Here is a 21,718-nt window from a genome sequence, read left to right as displayed (position 1 = left end):
GAGGTTTTATAGCTTGGGCTCACTTCCTGTTTGCTGTCTGTCTCCCTGACTCTGCATGCAATGTCATCAGCCAGCTTCTTGTTCCTGCTGCCATGCCCTTGGCACCATGATGGACTGTACTCCCTGAACTATAAGGAAATAAACCCTTCCTTAAGCTGTTTCTTGTCAGGTATTTGGTCACAGCATTGAGTAAGGAAACTAATGCAATCATCTCACAAAAAACCATGGAGTTTCAACCATTAAGAAGAATGAAACCATGTCATTTGCAGGAAAATGGATACAGCTGGAGACCATCATAGTAAATGAAAAAAGTCAGATTCAGAAAGACAAATATTTTTTTTTTCTCAGTTGTGGATCTGAGCTTTTATGCAGGTGCATACCATCATTTATGCAAGATATCATGAAAGTAGAAGTGAAGCTGTCTAGGAAAAAGATAAGCACAGTGGGCATCATGAAAAAGGGAAGGCATTGGCTGTTAATATGGTCAAATGGCCAAAGTGCCTGTATGAAAATGCCCGTATAAAACCCATTACTATGTACAATGAATATATGTTAATAAAAAGTTGAATTGTAGCAATGTGTATTTATTTATTTATTTATTTTTTTTTTTTGGTTTTTTGAGGTAGGGTCTCACTCTGGCTCAGGCTGACCTGGAATTCACTATGTAGTCTCAGGGTAGCCTTGAACTCTCGGCGATCCTCCTACCTCTGCCTCCCGAGTGCTGGGATTAAAGGCGTGCGCCACCACGCCCGGCGCAATGTGTATTTTAATATTTTGTGATAACCCTAATTGTCTAAAGCTTGTTTTAAAGTATACCCATTTCTCTGATACAGTGGCAGTGCTTCAGGTGGTCTTTATCTTCACCCAGTTATTCAAGCAGGTTGGTAAACCAGAATGTTTAAACACCATATGTCCTTGTGTTTACTTTTATGAGATTGTGAAGGCAGAAACAAGACCCATGTCTACACACATGGGCAGACAGATGGTTCTTAAACTGGTAAAACAGGTGAGGCTCTTTGCATTTGTTGACCTTTTAGAATAGGTGCTGAGTTGTGTTTGCACCCATTAGGAAATGCAGGGTTTTTTAATATCAGTTTTGTGCATAGTTTTATTTGTGCTGTTTGCACAGGAGCACATATCCATGGTCTTCGGACTTCTCCAAGGAGGTGCCACCTCCTCTCCCACAGAGGCGGGTAGTCTCACTCTGGGCGCATGTCCAGCCACTTCTTGTGTTCTTCCCCTTATTCTGCCCCAGGTCCCATGGGCTTCTTCCACCATCACCTTCGTGTTTGCTTCATGCTCTGAGTAGCCTCGCCTTCCTTCCTACTTTCCATCAGTATCTAGCTCAAAACTCACCCTGGAGGAAAAGCTAGTGGTGAGCTCATCTTCTGTTGCTTTCAACTTGATGTTTAAGCTATTTTGCCTCCAAAGGCCCCACTTACACTGAGATTTCTTTTCCTATCCCATATGAAGATTATATAATCTCTCACCTTTAAATTGAAACAAAATGATTTCTGCTTCTTTTTTTTTTTCTTGGTTTTCTAGGTAGGGTCTTATTCTAGCCCAGGCTGACCTGGAATTCACTATGGAGTCTCAGGGTGGCCTCGAACTCACAGCAATCCTCCTACCTCTGCCTCCCGAATGCTGGGATTAAAGGCATGCACCACCACACCCGGCTGATTTCTGCTTTTTGATACCGCTTACACTGAGATTTCTTTTCCTATCCCATATGAAGGTTATGTAATCTCTCACCTTTAAATTGAAACAAAATGATTTCTGCTTTTTGATAAAATAGGTAACACCTTATGCGAACAGTAATTTTATTAAGGTAAAGATTTAACTTATTTTGTCTTTCTGATGATTTGAAGGAAAGCGTAGGCTTGATTGAAATGGTCAGTTCATGGGGAAGAGGAACTCTGCCCACACTGATACAACCAGGGGCCTATAGAATATATATAACACAAGGCCTCTTCTCTTAAAAGTTTGCCTTCTACTTAAGGAGATACGACTAACCCACACCAAACAATTAGTGCACTGTGTAAGACTATCTTTAAATGTTAAATTACAGGGTAGACATTTGAAATAACTATGGCTTACAGGCATGGCAACATTGAGGGTAGGACTAGCATGGATTCATGAATGGTTTAGAATGTAATGGAATATTTATAGAGAACTGGGTTTCCCTTTTAGATGATTCATTATTTCATTTCTTGTTTCTCACATTTAAAATTTTTTTCCTTGTTCGTGTTTGGTGTGTGTGTGGTGTGTGCACGTGTATGTGCCCTTGCCGTGCCCCCTAAATTCGCCTCTGGCAGGTGGGGGTTGCTCACCTGTGCAGGCCTGAGTGAAGTTGGGTGAACTGCTTCATCACCCTTTTGCCTAGCCTTGTTTTCAATAGGCATCTCCTTTTATTGATTCCAGAGCTTGTGTAGCTCCAAAGATTCTCCAGTGTCTGCTCCCCTGGGTGACTGGAGTTACAGGTACATGTGGTCATGCTCAGCTGTCTTACATGGGATCTGGAGATTTGAATTTAGGTAGTCTCAGGTCCCCTTGGGCCCTCATGCTTATGCAAGAAGTGCACTTAACTGCTAAGCCATCTCCCCAGCCCTTGTTTTTATGATCAAATTGTTCTTTCCCCATCATACACACTAATTTCATATGCATAGAAACCATTGAATTTAAAAAGGTCCCAGAGAGGTTTCTCCTATAAGACAGGACAAGTAGGTACTATTACTTATTAATTTAAGTTGTTAGTGCAGTTATCCTTAAAATTAAGTTTAAAACATTGTAGAATTGTTAAATACTTGGACTAAAAGTGCTTCTGCTCTTGGTTCACTGTGATGAATCTGACCACAACACTAACTTGCCTCACTCCCACTATTCCTGCTTCTCTATACCACTTCCTTCCGTTTCCAAGCAAGGCAATTTACACAGGAGAAAATAAATTCTTCCTCCTCCGCTATCCTGAAGTGATTGTGAACCAGCATAGTTGATAGAGAAAAGTTAGTGATGGAGCTGGTGTTCTTTGAACTGATCATATGTGGACTTAAACAGTCACAGGATGGGACACAACTTGCATATCTTCAAGTCCAGTGCAATTTACAAGAAAGTTATGAACAATTAACTTTATGTAGCCACATCTTCAAATAGCTGCGTGCATTGGAACCAGCAAGCTAGCTCCATAGTGTGTTTTTAAACTGCCCTTGTGACAGATAAGGAAAACTGACAGTTTTCATGTCATATTTTGGGCCATTTAAATACCATGATTGTAGGTCATGAATTAAGATGAATTAGCATCACTCTTTGTTCCCTGGAATGTCTGATTCATAGGTGCTCAATGCTTTTAAGTTTATCATTACTGGAGGAAACCAATGAATGACAGGTTGCATAGGACACAGATGTAAATTTATTTTGAATAAACACTTAAGTAGTAGTCAAACTTTCACCAAAATACTGTTTCTGGGCTACAGAGATATTTTATTATATAATCCTCTGACTTCATACCTCATCCAAACCTCGTTCTTTTAATATTTTAATTATTTATTTATTTGCAAGCTGAGAGAGAAGAGAAACAGACAGAGAGAGTGGGCATGCCAGGGCCTCTAGCTGCTGCAAATGAACTCCAGACATATGCGTCACTTCATGCATCTGGCTTTACACGAGTACTGGGAAGTCAAACCCGGGTCATTGGGCTTTGTAGGCAAGTGTCTTAACTACTAAGCCATCTTTCCAGCCCGACCTCATTTTTTTTAAAGGCAAGTGTAACCCATCACATCAAATGATTTGAAACATTTAAATTGACCTTGAATGCCTCATTTCACAGAAATTAGAAAGGTATGTTCTTTTCCAGTAGCTGTTGAGAACACTGTTGGTTACTCTACACCAGAATTGACTTAGAGTGTGATGTAGAAGTATCCATCTGAATAATAAACTGACCATAAATGTTTGAGCTCATTTGAAGCTCTTTTAGACAAAATTTGAGGGTTATGAAGATATTTGCTTCAAATTTTTACTTTTAAATATGTGGACATTTACAGATGAATTCAATTGTGATTTTAATTAAACAGATGAAAGTGGCACACTCTCTGAGAAGTACTTTTCTTACTTGTTCCCCGGAGGTGTTCCCATGGAACTATGAAACTTGTTCTCAGTACACCTGCAAGCTGCTCACTAAGTGACAACCTGTGCTCCATTGTAGCAGATCCCCTGTAGTCCATATGAACTGTCCATCACTATGCTTCTCTGTCTGTAGCTTCCTTTCCCCTCTTTTCTCCTTCTACTTGGTTTTTCAATTATTTGACTATGATATGTATAGCTGTGTGTAGGTTCGATCCTACTTGGCAATTTGTAGGAAAATTGTAGGACACTATTTTCTTGAGAATCCACTTTTCCATGCTAGATGGCATCTCTGGTGTGCTCTGGTTTGCGGGGAGGGGGGGATGTCTTTTCTCATTTTATGTTGATTTGTCTTCAAGTTCACTGATTCTTTCCTTGTCTGTGGTTAGTCTGCTTTTCATGCTGTCAAAGGATTCATCATCTCAGATATTATTGTTTTGAAGTAACATTTCCTTCAAACCATTTCTTCTGACTTGCATCTTTCTTTGGCACTATACCATCCAGGTTGACGTAGAACTTGCTCTGTAGTCCCAGGGTGGCCTTGAACTCACAGCAAGCAGTCCTCCTACTTCTGCCTCCTGAGTGCTGGGATTAAAGGCTTGCACTGCCATACCAGGCTTTCACTGTCCATTTTTTAAAACTTATTAGTAGTAGCTGTTTTTAAGTCCCCATCTATTAGTTCTGACATTGAGTCACCTCTGAGTCTGGCTTGATTGATTGCTTTGTTTCTAACCATGCCTCTTTGTTGTTTTCTTACTTTCTTTGTGTGTCCTGTACTTTTTATTGACTGTCAGATGTCATGCTGCATAGACACTGATAGAGACAATGTCCATGTTGAGGAACGGACATGTTAGCTCATGAACATTAAGGGGTTTGAGTCAGTCTGATTAGCACTTGAGCCAGCTTTGGAGCTGAATGACTGCTGCTCCCCACTACACCACTGAACTGATCCCTCCACCAGGGAGCCTTCAGGTGGGGCCAGATGTGCTTGTTGGGAGTGTAAAGGGACGCCCTTACTGTTCAGCTGAGAGCCTGTCAGAAAGGCCCTCTTTCCATGCTTTTTCTTTTGCCGTGGTACACAGCTTGTTCCATGACAGGCTGTGGTGGGATTGTGGGACTCTGAGTCCTTGTTCAACACTGGGCTCGGGGGAGGGCCTCGCCACCTTCCCGCTGTGCTCCATGCAGCAACCAGTTTCTGTCTGAATCACAGGTGAGTTTGGGCAGGAGATGGTTTTCTGCCCCTACCCTGGTCATAGCAGAACTCTGCTCTTTTATCATTAGGGCAGGTTCCTGCATCCAAGAGGTTCTGTTACCTCTTGGGGCAGTGAGCTTTGACTAGTTGTAAAGGTATATGGCCTGGGAGAAAGGCCTTAATGTCCTTTTTGTGACTTAGGCTTTTGCTTCATATGACAGGAGAGTTGGAGTAGTAGGCAGTTTCCTGCTGTCCCTGAGCCGGCCTCAGCTCCTGCTGTGCCAGGAGGGGCGCGCTCCCTCCCTCTCTCTTTCTCCCCCCTCCCTCCCTCCCTCCCTCCCTCCCTCCCTCCCTCCCTCCCTCCCTCCCTCCCTCCCTCATTCTCTCTCTCTCCTGCTGTGGCACTACCAGAGAAGCTGTGCACGTGAGTGTAGATCCTTCAAGTCTGAGCACCCAGTTACAGCGAAATTACATACTGGCCTGTGCATGGCCTTGGGAATTCCTTAGGGTTTTAACTGATTTTATGGCTTCGTGTTGCAAGTTATCATTATGTACCTCTGGCCTCAGATTGCTCCCCCAGTGAGCACTGTTCCCTTGGGTTTGGGGTGTGAGCTTCCATGGGAACCACTTTGTCTCATGGTCTACCAAACATGAGTTTCTGTGTCCCATTTGTGCTTGGACGGGTTTATCATTCTCTGGAATCCAGTTCCCTTAGTTGCCTTATGATCACAGCTCTCTGATAGGAATAAGAAAAGTTATCATTTGTTTAGGATAGAGTTTATTTTCTCTTGGCTTTCTGTAACTTGTCACTATCTGAGCTGTACTGGTCCCAGCTTCCGTGACTTTTACGCTACCCAAGCTATTAGCATATCTGTTCTTTTGTCTCTTCACACCTGGGTACCGGGAGCACTGGGAATGCAGTAACCAGCATAGCACAGGGGGAGGCCAGTGGAGGGGAGGCATCCCTGGGCCACATGACTTCTGTTACTTGTAACTGAAGGTCCTCCCCTGTGAACTGGAGCCACATTTGCCCTCACCTGCCTCTAGTTGTCTCAGTTCATCTCATTTGTGAACCGACCTTCAAAGTAACTGCTTTGCCCTGGTGCTGCTCCCCGCTCCCCCCCCCCCCCCCCCATCTGGGAGCACACACCATGGAGCTGTAAAGATATATGGAAGCTGCTGGGTAACCCTGACGAGCCCAGCATGACTAATTCCTTCAGTTCAGAGTGATTGTTAACCAGCAGAAGAAAGGTCAGGCCTTGTGCTTGTTGAATGGACCCCAATCTCTTTCCTTAGGCCTTTTCTCTTGTTTTATAAAAGACACAAATGTCTTCTTTTCATTCTTTTTTTTGGGGGGGGTTGAAGGTAGGGTTTCGTTGTAGCCCAGGATGACCTGGAATTCACTATGTAGTCTCAGGGTGGCCTTGAACTCACAGCAATCCTTCTACCTCTGCCTCCCGAGTGCTGGGACTAAAAGACATGCACCACCACGCCCAGCACAAATTTCGTTAATCCAGTGTTTCTCAACTCTTTAATTCTCAACATCCTCCTTTTGATAACTGTATAGACCCCTTCTTTTATCTATAATTCTAATAAAACAATGGGACACAAACCAGAGGCATATGGAGCTGCACCCTTCTTCCCATTCTGACATCTCTGCTGGCAAACCATGCCACTGCATGTACTCCTTCGCTCTTTTACCAGGGTATTCATCTAGGTATTGAGTTATCAACCTTCTTTAAATTCATAGAAACAAAACATTTGTGAAATATAGGAGGAGCACAGTAGGAAACAGATTGAGCTCTCCTTCCATCATGGCATAGCTACCCATGTACCCTTGGACAGGCCTCTACCTCCAGATCTAGCTCTTCCAACAAGGCGTAGCAGACCCAGTGCTCGTAGACCAGCCTCTGCCCCAGGCCAAGCTCCTCCAGCATCCAGTGCATCCTTGCCAGCCACTTTGCTGCCAGGGAAGGAATGAGGCCCACCTATTTGTTACTTTATTTCAGAGTGAGAATTTATGAAACTGCCCATGCCCATTTATGAAGTTGCTACTACTTAAACATCCCAGATGGCCTTCTATTTTTAGTGGCAACCTTCTATTAAATAAAGTAGGTAGCTTTTCTAGAAATACATTTGTCTTCCTCTGTACACAATGTGACTGTTTCTACTTTTAATGCTGAGTGTGAGTCTTATAAGCATTTTCATTCTTCCTGTATTTTCTGGGTCGTAGAAGAATTTCCTCTTTCTAGTTCATTGCTTTACAGAAAATCATTTTTGACACAAAATTGCTATTCTGCAAATAAGTTTTAGTTAATATCTTTGAGCTTTACAGTTCTAAGTTTTATGATGAAATACTAAAAAGTTTAGGGTTGGTTTGGGATAGATTTTTTTATGAAACTTGTATTTCTCAGTTCAGAGCTTTTTGTGTGTTTTTCTCTTAGTGTTAGTAAGTGTCCTGGGATAGCAGAAATATACTACTGACTAAGTTCTCATGTCATTTTCTCCACTCATGCTTTACTATATTGGTGTGTGCGTGTGTGTGTGTGTGTGTAGGGACGCATCCACGGCACATATGTGGAGGTCAGATGTCAACTTTTGAGTGTTTTCCTCACCTTCTTCTTTGTTTGAGGCAGTCTCCCATAGTTCACCATTGTGTTTGCCAGACCAGTTGGCCTACAAGCTTCTGGGAGATTGTCTTATCTCTGCTTTCCATCTCACCCTCCCTGCACTGGGGCTACAGATGCTCAAGCCACTATATCCAGCTTTACGTGGATTCTGGGGATCCAAACTCAGGTACTCATGCTTGCATAGCAAGCACTTTATTCACTGAGCCCTCTCCCCAGTCCAGTGTTACTATTTCTGAAATTATTTAAGACACCTCTTCAGCAGAAACTCAGTTACTTTCCTCCAGTTTTAAGTGACCAATGCATGTCTGTTAGATCCATGTGGTTTATTTACTCTTTGGGTAAAATATGTACATGTGGCGCATAGGGTTTGAGTTCTGTCCAGTTTTTTTTTTTTCTTTGTTTTGTTTTGTTATTTTTAGGTATGGAGTCTGTCTAGCCCAGGCTGACCTGGAATTCAGTATGTAGTCTCAGGCTGGCCTTGAACTCACGGTGGTCCTCCTGCCTTGGCTTACTGAGTGCTGGGATTAAAGGCATGTGCCACCACACCCTGCCCAGTATTTAGTTGAGTCCATTGTATCAGGATCAACATAGAAAGTAGGCTGTCACTCTGCTACGCACCAGCAGCTTAGCTTGGTTGGGCAAGGTCTAATCTTGGTTGGGCTGCAGAATGAAAGAGAGGTTGAAATGAACAGTATATGGGGAGCTTGGGGTCCAATATCCACTGTTAAACCTCAATTCATCTCCCCCTACTCAAGCCCTTTTATCCTTTCTTTCCTTTGGTCTTGGTCATGGATAGCCAACCACCTGCTTCTAGTCCACCTGATGATGTCAATCAAGCCCACACCTATTCCCTTCCTTGTTGACAAACCTGTCATTATGACCACATAGCTGAGAAAAGCAACTTAAAAGGAGAAAAGGCTTATCTGATTAATTGGCTAGGAGTCCATGGTCACTTGACTCGCTTGTTTCTGGGCCTGCAGTGAGGCCAGATATCATAGGAAGGCATTACTTTCCCATCTCCCAGAGTGATGTTTATGCTGCCACCTGTGCCACAAATATCAGCACAGAAGCATATGTGTTATGTTGTGTGTGTGCTAGGAACCAACCTTGCTATTCAGTCTTTGTCCTCTTGATAACAAAGAAAACCATGAACTTGAAATGTATCATTTGTAACAAATTAGAAGTAGTAGTAGATTATTAATCAGTGTGTAAAAACAACAGAAGGAATGATGACCATGCTGAGAAAATACCATTTCTGTCTTTAGTGGATCAGTGGACAAACGTTCTCATTTATCTTTGTGAGTTCTTTTTACTAGTGGCACTTTGAGGTGCAATTCATAAAGATGATAAAATTCCCTCGCTGATTTCCTGTGCTGCCTTTATTAAAGGTAAATGTGTCTTTTCAGAAGCAAAGATATCCTTAGTTCTGAAAAATAGGAAATTTATACATTTGTTTCATGCTCGTATGCATGACTGATTACAACTTTAATTTCATGCCAGGTCACTTGAAAAGATAGAATACAGTCTATGCTTGGTGGATTCAGAATGACTATGATACAATGCATCTTACAGATACAATTACCACAATTTTTACCCCTTCTGCACTTTGTAGTTCCAAGGACACAGTTATAAAGAAATACTCTGCCTGATGGCTTTAATGCTTTTATCTTGGCTCTCAGATCACAAAAGCCTCTATGGTTCATTTTGAAAGTTTGAGGAAAATGATACCCACATGATTTAAAGTTTAAGTTTAATTACTTTCTGCAAATTGCTTTTGGAAATACAGGTAATCAAAAAGTAAAAGTGGTATTAAATTTTAGACATAGAATAGCATAATAGCTTTTTAAACTATAGAGAAAATTTTATTCAAAATAGATTCTGTACAAAAGAGAAAAATCAAAATAGCTTTTATATAATATTCTACATGATTTTTCCTTATTGTCATGAAAGTTATACAGTCCCAGTGTCCCTTCATATTCCTTATTTATGAAGACAGTTACATACTGAAAGTTTATCACAGATCTCATATATTTTGCAAAATGCAATGTTATGTTTTAAGTTAAGATAGTGAAAGATGTTTGTGGTCATGTGAACTTTTTATTTTTAAATTAAGATATCTCTACAGGGGAGAATACACATGTAGATGTGAATGTCAACTCATAAGGTTGAATAGTACTACATTTTACAAGGAAGCTGAGGGCACAAACTCCTGAAAATAGGTGCTTCTTCGGACTAGAGAGATGGCTTAGCTGTTAAAGCAAGATAGGTGCTTCCTGGCTTTCCACTTGGGTAGTACCATATTCTGTAGTTATATTAGACTAGGTAACATTGTTGTCAGCATCAGTACAGTAGTAACTTTCAATAACTCCATTCCTAGAATGTTTTAAGCATCTCAGTTATAATGTAGGCCTTTCTCTCAGGCCTAATACAACTGCAGTACTAAAATTGTGTCAATTTAAAGTATGTAGGACCATGAACAATATGTTGTGGGACTCTGAAGAGCCAAAAACTTCTGCTGGAACTCCATTGTCTACCTATTTAACACATTTACTTCTAGTCATTTACATAGTCCATAAATAAAAATACAAAAAACATGTTGAAAGTGGCCAGGCTATAGTCTATGTCTGTCTCATGTAGGGTGCTACCTGAATGCAAGTCTCAACCATCATCTCTAGAGATCTGAGTCCACAGGCTTTGAAATAGGCATGCTTATCCAGGCAATCTAGGTAATTCAGAGACACATGGCCCTGTGCCTTTTTAAAACATATTGATTTATTTACTTGTGAGCATACAGATATATAGAGAGAGGCAGACAGAAAGAGACAGGCAGAGAGAGAGAGAGAGAGAGAGAGAGAGAGAGAGAGAGAGAATAGATCAGCCAGGATCTCTAGCAATTGCAAGTGAATTCCAGATGCATGCGCCACTTTGTGCATCTGGCTTTACATGAGTACTGAGGAAACATTAGGGGTCATTTAGCTTTGTAGGCAAGCACCTTAAGCCCCGAGCTATCTCTCCATCCTCCTATGCCTTTTGAATATGTGTGTGGGGGAGAACTATATACACACAGCACCTGCTTCATAGGTGTGTGCCCTGTGCAAGTTCACAGCCCCATACTCAGAAAGGCCCTCTGCTTGGTTCATGCTTGTCTCATGCCTTCTCTAACCTATTTAGCGTTTTAAATTTTCCCAGGCCCTAAAATTTGTTGTCACCTCTGTATGCCAGTTTTTTCTCCATGTTCCTTGAGAAACAGGAACTGCTTTTATTCAGCAATAATTTCTCACTGTTGGTATTAGATTGTGCTCTCCAAGGCCTCTTCTGCACTTTAGAGATAAGTAACTACCATTCATCACAGGACCTGGCATAGGCAATGCTCATCGCATATTTTTTTTCAGGGAAATTAAATTGTAATTACTAGTCCTGAGTATTAATTCCTGTGGATATGTTATTCTAACATACTTTTATCCCCCCAGGATGGCACCAAACAGAAAAGAGAACGAAAGAAGACAGTGTCGTTCAGCAGCATGCCGACAGAGAAGAAGATCAGCAGCGCCAGTGACTGCATCAACTCCATGGTGGAGGGCTCAGAACTCAAAAAGGTCCGCTCCAACTCCAGAATTTACCATCGCTATTTCCTGCTGGACGCCGACATGCAAAGCCTGAGGTGGGAGCCATCTAAGAAGGATTCTGAGAAAGCCAAGATTGATATCAAATCTATCAAGGAAGTGAGAACAGGGAAAAACACAGACATCTTTCGCAGCAATGGCATCTCTGACCAGATATCTGAAGATTGTGCATTTTCAGTCATCTATGGAGAGAATTATGAGTCACTTGATCTGGTGGCTAACTCTGCGGATGTTGCTAACATATGGGTGACGGGACTCAGATACCTAATTTCTTATGGGAAACATACGCTTGATATGTTAGAAAGTAGCCAAGACAACATGAGGACTTCTTGGATTTCTCAGATGTTTAGTGAAGTGGATGTAGACAATCTTGGGCATATAACTCTGTGTAATGCTGTGCAGTGCATCAGAAACCTCAATCCTGGTTTAAAAACAAGCAAAATTGAGCTGAAGTTCAAGGAATTGCATAAGTCAAAGGACAAAGCGGGTACTGAAGTCACAAAGGAAGAATTTATCGAAGTCTTCCATGAGCTTTGTACTAGACCTGAAATTTATTTCCTTTTAGTTCAGTTTTCAAGCAATAAAGAATTCCTAGATACCAAGGACCTTATGATGTTTCTTGAGGCAGAACAGGGTGTGGCACATATAAATGAAGAAATAAGCCTTGAAATTATTCACAACTATGAGCCATCCAAAGAAGGACAGGAGAAGGGCTGGCTCTCAATTGATGGGTTTACCAATTACCTGATGTCACCTGACTGTTATATATTTGATCCGGAACACAAGAAGGTCTGTCAGGATATGAAACAACCTCTATCTCATTACTTTATAAACTCATCTCATAATACATACTTAATAGAGGATCAGTTCCGGGGTCCCTCCGACATCACAGGATATATTCGAGCTCTTAAAATGGGTTGCCGGAGTGTTGAGTTAGATGTATGGGATGGGCCAGATAATGAACCTGTGATTTACACAGGCCACACTATGACCTCTCAGATAGTGTTCCGTAGTGTCATTGATATCATTAACAAGTATGCATTCTTTGCTTCCGAATATCCCCTTATCTTGTGTTTAGAAAACCACTGTTCTATCAAACAACAGAAGGTAATGGTTCAACACATGAAGAAAATTTTAGGAGACAAGCTGTATACAACATTACCCAATGTGGAAGAATCCTATCTCCCATCCCCAGATGTTCTGAAAGGCAAAATACTGATCAAAGCAAAGAAGCTGTCTTCAAATTGCTCTGGAGTGGAGGGAGATGTTACTGATGAAGATGAGGGCGCAGAAATGTCCCAGCGGATGGGGAAAGAGAATGTGGAGCAACCCAACCATGTGCCTGTGAAGCGATTTCAGCTGTGCAAAGAACTGTCTGAGCTGGTCAGCATCTGTAAGTCAGTCCAGTTCAAAGAATTTCAGGTGTCATTTCAGGTTCAGAAATACTGGGAAGTATGTTCATTTAATGAAGTGCTTGCCAGCAGGTATGCCAATGAAAACCCTGGGGATTTTGTAAATTACAACAAGCGTTTTCTTGCCCGGGTCTTTCCTAGTCCAATGAGAATTGACTCTAGTAACATGAATCCCCAAGATTTCTGGAAATGTGGGTGTCAAATTGTCGCCATGAACTTTCAGACGCCAGGGCTGATGATGGACCTGAACATTGGCTGGTTTCGGCAGAACGGAAACTGTGGCTACGTCCTTCGGCCAGCCATCATGAGGGAAGAGGTCTCCTTCTTCAGTGCCAACACGAAGGACTCTGTGCCTGGTGTCTCACCTCAGCTGCTTCATATCAAAATTATTAGTGGCCAGAACTTTCCCAAGCCCAAAGGGTCAGGTGCCAAAGGTGATGTGGTGGATCCCTATGTCTATGTGGAAATCCATGGAATCCCCGCTGACTGCGCAGAGCAAAGGACAAAAACTGTGAACCAGAATGGAGATGCCCCGATTTTTGATGAAAGCTTTGAATTTCAAATTAACCTCCCTGAACTGGCAATGGTGCGCTTCGTCGTGCTGGATGACGACTACATCGGGGACGAGTTCATCGGCCAGTACACGATCCCTTTTGAATGCTTACAGACGGGCTACCGCCACGTGCCCCTGCAGTCCCTGACTGGAGAGGTCCTCGCGCATGCTTCCTTGTTTGTCCACGTGGCCATCACTAACCGTAGAGGAGGAGGGAAGCCCCATAAAAGGGGTCTTTCTGTGAGAAAAGGGAAAAAGTCCAGGGAATACGCATCTCTCCGAACACTATGGATTAAAACAGTAGATGAAGTGTTCAAGAATGCCCAGCCCCCGATACGAGATGCCACAGACCTGAGAGAGAACATGCAGGTGCGTGCGCGCTTGTGCTGGGGCTCTAGGTACTTGTCTAAGGTTTGTGAAGATATACTGTTTTTACAACCGTATATTTAATTCCAAATAATTTGTAAATTGCAAATGGCTATTGGGATATTTATTGCTAGTCTCATTTCATATCATTCAGATATCTCAAACTGTAGTTGTTGAAACGTTGATTGTATGCTAGCATAGACTGGCTATGTTGCTCACTTACTTAACAATTAATCCAGTCTTCCCTTTTTTTATTTTTCTCATGGCAGGTTGAGGATCTCTGTTGTTTTTAAATATTCTTTTCCTTAGATGGAGCACAAGTGAATGACATTTTAAAAGGGAGATAGGCTAATGTAAGAGAGACATATTCTGGATCTTTCTTATGTTGCTATAGTGCTGGGATGCTCTCAAATGAGCCCAGATGCTTGCATATTGACTCCCATCTTTATTTCAGAGGATAGCTAATTACATAAATAAAATACATGTGGTATATCTGTTTTATGAAATTCTTAAGGCGAATCAGTTCTGAACTGTATGGTGACTTAGAGCCATCAGTTGGCAGTTGTATACTTAATTAAGGCTGGATGGGCTACACATCTGACAGGTACAAGGGCTTGTGGGAGATTCAGAACTAGGCAGCAAGGGCCTGCCTCCCAGAAGGCCCATCACTGTGTGAGAGGTGCTGAGTGCGGTAGGCACTCTGTGAGGTAAACCACAGAAAATGACATCATCAGTAAATTCTAACTCAGAAAACACTTCCACATGTGTCCTCCTACCAATGCAGAAAGGTACCTCATGAATAAAACCGCCTAGCCACAGTAGGGACATTTATTTTCATCCTTTCAGGGTCAAAACATGCCCCAAATTGGTTTCCCCATTGCTGAGAGTAAAAGTGCTTTGGTAAGCCCTCAGCTCCAAGCAAGCCACATCGTCTCCTGCTTGGTGGCTACTGGTGTGCATTTGGCACAGGAGTCCCATGGGGACCTGCCGGAGCTTTCACATCATGCCTTCAGAGCCCATGCGCTGAGTCCCACAGAGCTGTGGGTGATGGTGTTCAGTGGTGCTGGGTGCATAGGCAGGCTGGCTGTAAGGATGTGGTGGGGCCAGTGGAAGCTGCCTGCCCTGGAGGGACCTACGCTACAGTTCAGGGTGGGTGATGGGAAGGAGAAACCACTGCAGGTGCAGGGGTATGCTGTGAAGAAAAACAGGGAAGTGTATATACTGCTTGGGGGACTAAACATCAGATATAATAGAAATTAATGACCTACTTCTGTACATAGCATTAAAGTTATTTTGAAAGAAGTGACAGAAAGTTTGATGGCTATGCTTAACTCAGTATTAGTAAGAATAAAATGTTAAAATTTAAACTAAGGGAACAGAAGGTACAAGGTCTCCAGGGCTTAGACACACGTGCTGTCCACATAGGACACACACCTGCCTCCTGCTGTGGTGAGAAATGATCCATTACTGTGGCATAGTGATTGAAAGTCTGGGCCTCAAAACCTGATTCCAGGTAAAACCTTGACTTGTGAACCTATTATTAGATAGATGAAGTTTGCTCCTGGCTTTCTGGGAGAATTAAGTGAGGTAGTGTGCAATAAATATGATAGGGTAGCTTGGCTCTGAGTACTCAAGAAGTGCCAACTCATGGTGTTTTATGGTGTTGACCAGTTCCTTTAGCAGATATCCCAAGGGCATTCCTCTAAAAAGAGGGGAGGAGTGAGAGTGTGGGGAAAGAAGGATTGAGCTTAGTGGAAATACGGACAGGAAAGCCAGGGAGAATCAAGGCTTGGGGACCCTCACCAGTGAATGGCAGTATCCTCAAAAGTCCTTCCTTTTTGGATGACTGGTGTCTTTGATACTTAATTTTAAACCCATTTCTTTTGGTCCTTTATTTTTCTTCCTTGAATGAAGCCAGCCGTGCTTTCTGTTTATATCCTGCTGTGACCTTTGACCTAAAAAGAGGCTTTTCCTTTCCAAGGAATTTGACTTACCATTTTCCCTAGCTTTTATAAACTGGTGTTAGGAAAGGCTGTATCTATATTTGCTTTGGAAAACAGTCATATCACCCCACGAATAAAATCATGATAAGCTTGGCTGGGTTTGGTGATGTACCCCTTTAAGGTAGGAGGATCACTGTGAGTTCAAGGTCACCCTGAGACTACATAGTGAACTCCAGGTCAGTCTTGGCTAGAATGAGACCCTACTTGAAAAACCAAAAAAAATTTTTTTTAATTAAAAAAAATAGCCAAACAGCCAGGAGTGGTGGCACATGCCTTTAATCCCAGCACTCGGGAGGCAGAGGTAGGAGGATTGCTGTGAGTTCTAGGCCACCCTGAGACTCCATAGTGAATTCCTGGTCAGCCTGGGCTAGAGTGAGACCCTATCTTGAAAAAGAAAAAAAAAAAAAAAAATCCAGGCATGGTGGCATACGCCTTTAATCGCAGCATTTGGGAGGCAGAGGTAGGAGGATCACTGTGAGTTTGAGGCTACTCTGAGCCTACATAGTAAATTCTAGATCAGCCTGGACTAGAGTGAAACCCTATCTCGGAAAATAAAAAAAGATAATCTAATTCTTTCATCACAAATTTTGCAGCAGCTGGTTATGGTACAGCCAGGTGTATCAGGCAGAGTACCTTTGCTGTGGCTGCTAGTGACCACGCGCCTCCTTTCTCCTTTCTCTCCTTTTGTCAGAATGCAGTGGTGTCGTTCAAGGAGCTATGTGGTCTCTCCTCAGTGGCCAATCTCATGCAGTGCATGCTGGCAGTGTCCCCCCGCTTCCTGGGGCCTGACAACACACCGCTGGTGGTCCTGAATCTCAGCGAGCCCTATCCCACCATGGAGCTGCAGGCCATCGTGCCTGAGGTCCTGAAGAAGATTGTAACGACATACGACACGGTGAGTCCTGCCTGTCCCATCATGTAGCCTGGGGAGAGAAGTGTCTCAGGATACCATACCAGACATGCTGAGAAGCTTTTGCTGACATGTGCTTTCCTGTCTCTCTTCATTTACTTATGTTGGAAAAGAGGCTCTCCTGGCCTGGCTGTCTTTGAGAGTTTGGTGTCTTATCACCATTTCAGAAAGCAGAATCAGAGAAGCTTGCTTCCGTGGGATTAGACATCAGTTGGCTTCCTTAGAACTGTATCTGAGTTGGTTTCTACAGGGTCATGGGCAATAAAGAATTGTTTATCCCTTCTTGGAACTAGCCATTGCTGTATTTTGTTTCCATGTCTCAAACCAGTAAAGATGAGATATCTAATTTTGTTTTAAGGGTTAGAAATACCATCAGGGGTGGGTCCTTCCATCACAAGACTTGCTGTGCCTTAAGGCAGTGATTCTGAGACACCTGCATTTGTAATCAGCTTAGCATTAAGAAGCTATCCTCAGGACACCTAGAATATTACATTTTTGCACTTAAGATTTATCTTGCATTTTCTTAACCACATCCTGCTCTTACTGTGCTCATGTGATTTATCATCACTGTCAGAGAGAATTTACGGTGCTCATTTCTAGCCCCTGATGTAGGTGAGACTGTCATAACTCTCTGTGTGTGCCATTGCTTGCCTCCCCAGCCTGACAGGACCAAGGGCTGGGCTTAACACTGGCCTCTAGGCAGGTCAGTGGTCATCCTTTACCACTGATAGTGCTCCCTCCCACCTCCTCCCCTCTGAAAGCACAGGCTAAGCCCACAGTGCACAAGGCTTCCTCTGATACATACTGCCATGCTTAAGGGAGAACCAGAACCCCATCATATATTACATCAAAAGCCTTTTGCCAGCATGGTGGCGCACACCTTTAATCCCAGCACTTGGAAGGCAGAGGTAGGAGGACCGCCATGAATTTGAGGCCACCCTGAGACTACATAAATGATTTCCAGGTCAGCCTGAGCTACTGTGAGACCCTGCCTCAAAATACAAAAGCCAACCAAACAAACAAAAAAACAATTTAACTGTTTTATTAAGTTGGTCTGAAAGCTGCAGTTTAAAGATGTTTAGGCAATTCAAGGGATATAAAAACTGTGTGGCTACCATTTCCCACACCATGTTCTGAGGAATGTTGGTTTCTTAAGACATTAGTGAATAACACATGAAATCATTTTGGGAAATACTAGTCTGAACAAAAGTGATAGATGTCATTATTGCAAGATTTCATTGGGACCTTGATTTGCTGGCACCGTGGCTTGTTTCTCACAGTAATTTGACTAATGAGCAACTGTTTCCAAATACAAAAGTTCTGAAGATCCTGGGCTGAAGAGATGTCTTGGCGGTTAATTGCACTTCCTGACCAAGCAGGAGGGCTTGAGGGGACCTTAGACCAATCCAGTTCAAATCTACGTAACCCTTATAAACAGGTGGGTGTAGTCATGCATAACAGTAACCCCAGTCCTATGAGGCGTGGAGATTAGAGAATTATTGGGACTTGTGAATGGCAAGCTGTGGAATTAGAAAAATACAAAAAACAAAAAACGTAACAGATGGTGAGTGATGGAGTGGAGAAGGACATGTCTGATGTTCTGTCTGGCCACTGCAAGCAAGCTCAATGTGTGCTGCATTAGCACATGCATGTACATGCACCACACATACCACACCACATATACCATACACATGCCAAAAAAAAAAAAAAAGTTGAAGATTACACTTTGAGAAATATGTCTTTGGCCTGGAAGTGCAAGATAGAAGAATGCAGCCTTTTAAACAACTTATCAGTTCACCAAGAAAAATTTATTGTTGAACTATTTCCTTTGTTCTTACATGTAGCTGGGCTTATTTTTCCCTGGCATTTCAGCTAAAAGTTCATGGACACATCAGAGAACAAAGACTGGGCGCTGACCACTGTAGACAAGCTACAGAGAGTAAGACTCACCTGGAGAAATCAGGCCAAGTGTATTTGGCAAACTGGTGGGGACATCCTGTTCCAGTGCCTGAGGCCCACAGCAACCCATGCCCTTAGGGTGCCAACTGGTCCAGTAGAAGGTAAGGGTAGGAAGCCAAAACCAACATGGAAGTCCATTCTAGGGCACCTTTGGAGGGATGTAGAAAGAGAATGGGGCAAACATGGACAAGTTTGAGGTACTTTTCCATGCTGTGAGCCAGACTGCCCAGTTCCTGACTCTTTTAAGTTTTATAAAATAAGCAGGGCCAGAGAGATGGCTCAGCAGTTAAAGCACTTGCCTCTGAAGCCTAAGGACCCAGGTTTGATTCCCTAATACCCACGTAAAGCCAGATGCACAAGGTGGCACATGCATCTGCAGTTCGTTTGCAGTGGCTAGAGGCCATGGTGTGCCCATTCTCTTTCTATCTACCTCTCTCTCTTTCTAAGAAAGAAAGAAAGGAAGAAAGAAAGAAAGAAGGAAAGATTTTAAAAAGAAGCCCAAAAGAATACACACACACACACACACACACACACACACACACTTCTTAATCTTAAACCACAAAGAAAAATCACAGATCTACTTCAATGAAGAAAACCTGATATGATTTGCCCTTTGTTATCAGTGGTTTCTATGGCAGCCATAAGATGGCATTTTGTTATTAACAGTTATACGCACACACACACACATATATCACACAATAAATTGGGTAATTTCATAAACATTACAACAGGAAAAAAATAACTAGAAACTAGATATAATCCAAATAACTTTGAAAAGCCTGAACTCAGCAACACTGGGGATGTGGTCGAGTGCTTGCCTAGCATACACAGGGCTCGGGGTCCAATCTCCCGTGACATTAAAGGGCAAGAGGGGAAGAGGAAAGAAAGAGTACAATGAGGGGAACTTTTTTCTTTTTTTACATAAACCTACCAGGAATCAGCTCCGTGGTATTAAAGCATCTACCTAGATATACTTACTCTTTATAAAGATCTGTTGGCTTTCCCATATTCAGTATTGTCATCCCTTGTGCAGTTGAAGGTTTAACGGGATGCATTATATATCCAGTACTTTAGAGCAGTCCCAGTAGTATACCAAGACAGAACCTTGGCACTCCATATGTAGGCTTCAAACCATGAGCTTTAATATCTCTGGATACTTGTTAGAAAAACAAATATAGACCAACTAAATTAGAAACTACATTTCAGCAAGATCTCCAGATGATTGGATGGCACATTAGAATTTGAGAGCTTTGACCTATGGGTTTAGAAGTTATGCTGCAAGAAATGAAGGGTTGGTAGCTGATAGCAATCCTTTAAAACTGATCAGTGGTTAAGAGTATTTACATTATTATTTACAAGAAAGAAACCCAAAAAGGCTGTCATTTTAAGAGCTTAGTGAAAAAATAATTACGGACTTATTAAATAGGCATGGTAATTATCATATTTTGTCAGGTATAGATTACGAGGAAATTAAAAATATAAAGGTCTTATTATTCTCGTAGAATTTATTTTTCCCCACCTGCCATCTTTCTAAAAATTCCCTATGGCCTCAACTTGTAGTATAAAGGGAACTGTTCACAGGACAAAGTCACACTTATGATTTCTGTTTATGAAAGTTATATAATTCTGGAAGGGCATATTGAAGCTCTGTAAAACAAAAGCCATGTCAAGATAAAATTATCTACAGATACATATCACCCTTTAAGCTAAGAAGGGGTTAAATGTTAGTATGCTTAGCAGTTTACATCTGTCACTTTAACTTCTGAGTACTGACTTGCCAAATTGGGCATGGCATTTCTGCTGTTTTGACCATACTAAAAGTTTTTGAAGCCAGGTATGGTGGTGCACACCTTTAATCCCAGCACTCAGGAGGTAGAGGTAGGAGGACTGCTGTGAGTTCGAGGCCACCCTGAGACTCCATAGTGAGTTCCAGGTGAGCCTGGGCTACAGTGACACCCTACCTTGAAAAACCAAAAAAAAAAAAAAAAAAAAAAAAAGTTTTTGAGATGGACTCTTGAGAGTTGGGGGGTAGTGCCTGTCTGAGGCTAGGAGACTAGGCTGAACGCAGAGCTGAGTGCTGAACTCATGGGAGTAGGGTCCTGCTTGGGCTCTGGGGGTCTTCACACTGCTGAAGGCAACCGGGCCCATGACTATATTTGGCACAGCAGTTGCTCAGTGCACCTTGGTGTCCTGCCCCTTGCTCTTCTTGGGCTGCTAGATGCTAACATGTATTACATAGCTCATGTTGTGTCTGACTTTAGATCTGTGTTTTGGAAGCAGTAAGACAACATACTAGCTCCTTGAAAATATTTAAATTGTGTAATTACTCTTTTCAAAGGTGCAGTTGAAATAGTTGTATTGCATGGCAGTTTAAGGTTTTTTGACTGGTACTGTTTTTTAATCCATCTGGTAACTGAGTTATAAAATATTTGAAGTAAAATTCATGTTATGACTGCAGCAATAGTATAATGTCTTGCAGTCCTAGTGGCTCAATTGTTTCTCATCTTAGGACAATTTGTTACAATTAGAAGATCCAGATGTGGGGGCACACGCCTTTAATCCCTGCATTCAGGAGGCAGAGGCAGAAGGATCACTGTGTGTTCAAGGCCAGCCTGAGACTACATAGTGAGTTCTGGGGCAGTATGGGCTAGAGCAAGACCCTACTTCAAAAAAACAAACCAAAAAACAAAAAATAACAACAAAAAACAAATTAACCAGAAGAATAGGCTACGTGTTGGTGAGACGTGTACTAAGATCCTAGACAGCCTATATAACTTAAATATAGCTGTTGATTTTTATAATGTTGTTGAACTTAACCCAGAGTTGACCTAAGAAATAAGATCTTGTTTCGTTTTGTTGACTTCCTGTTTATAAGGTGAGGACTCCAAATGAGGAGGACGTGTAGGTTGAGAAGGTTCTATCCAGAACTCCCATTTACGCTACTGATGCCCATA

The 21,718-nt window shown here is 42.2% G+C and overlaps 1 protein-coding gene across 1 annotated transcript in view; it reads left to right on the top strand.

Annotated features, from left to right (window-relative positions):
- The window catches only part of Plcl2 (phospholipase C like 2), a 219,330-nt gene that overhangs the window by 116,112 nt on the left and 81,500 nt on the right, over positions 1-21,718 (top strand). Inside the window, exons 2-3 of the mRNA XM_004661324.2 lie at positions 11,409-13,895; positions 16,587-16,790. Coding sequence (XP_004661381.2) covers positions 11,409-13,895; positions 16,587-16,790 — 2,691 coding nt within the window. The remainder of the gene's footprint in view (positions 1-11,408; positions 13,896-16,586; positions 16,791-21,718) is intronic.

This window comes from Jaculus jaculus, chromosome 16, assembly GCF_020740685.1.
Source record: "Jaculus jaculus isolate mJacJac1 chromosome 16, mJacJac1.mat.Y.cur, whole genome shotgun sequence".
NCBI lineage: Eukaryota > Metazoa > Chordata > Mammalia > Rodentia > Dipodidae > Jaculus > Jaculus jaculus.
This window is presented reverse-complemented; position numbering and strand designations above follow the sequence as displayed.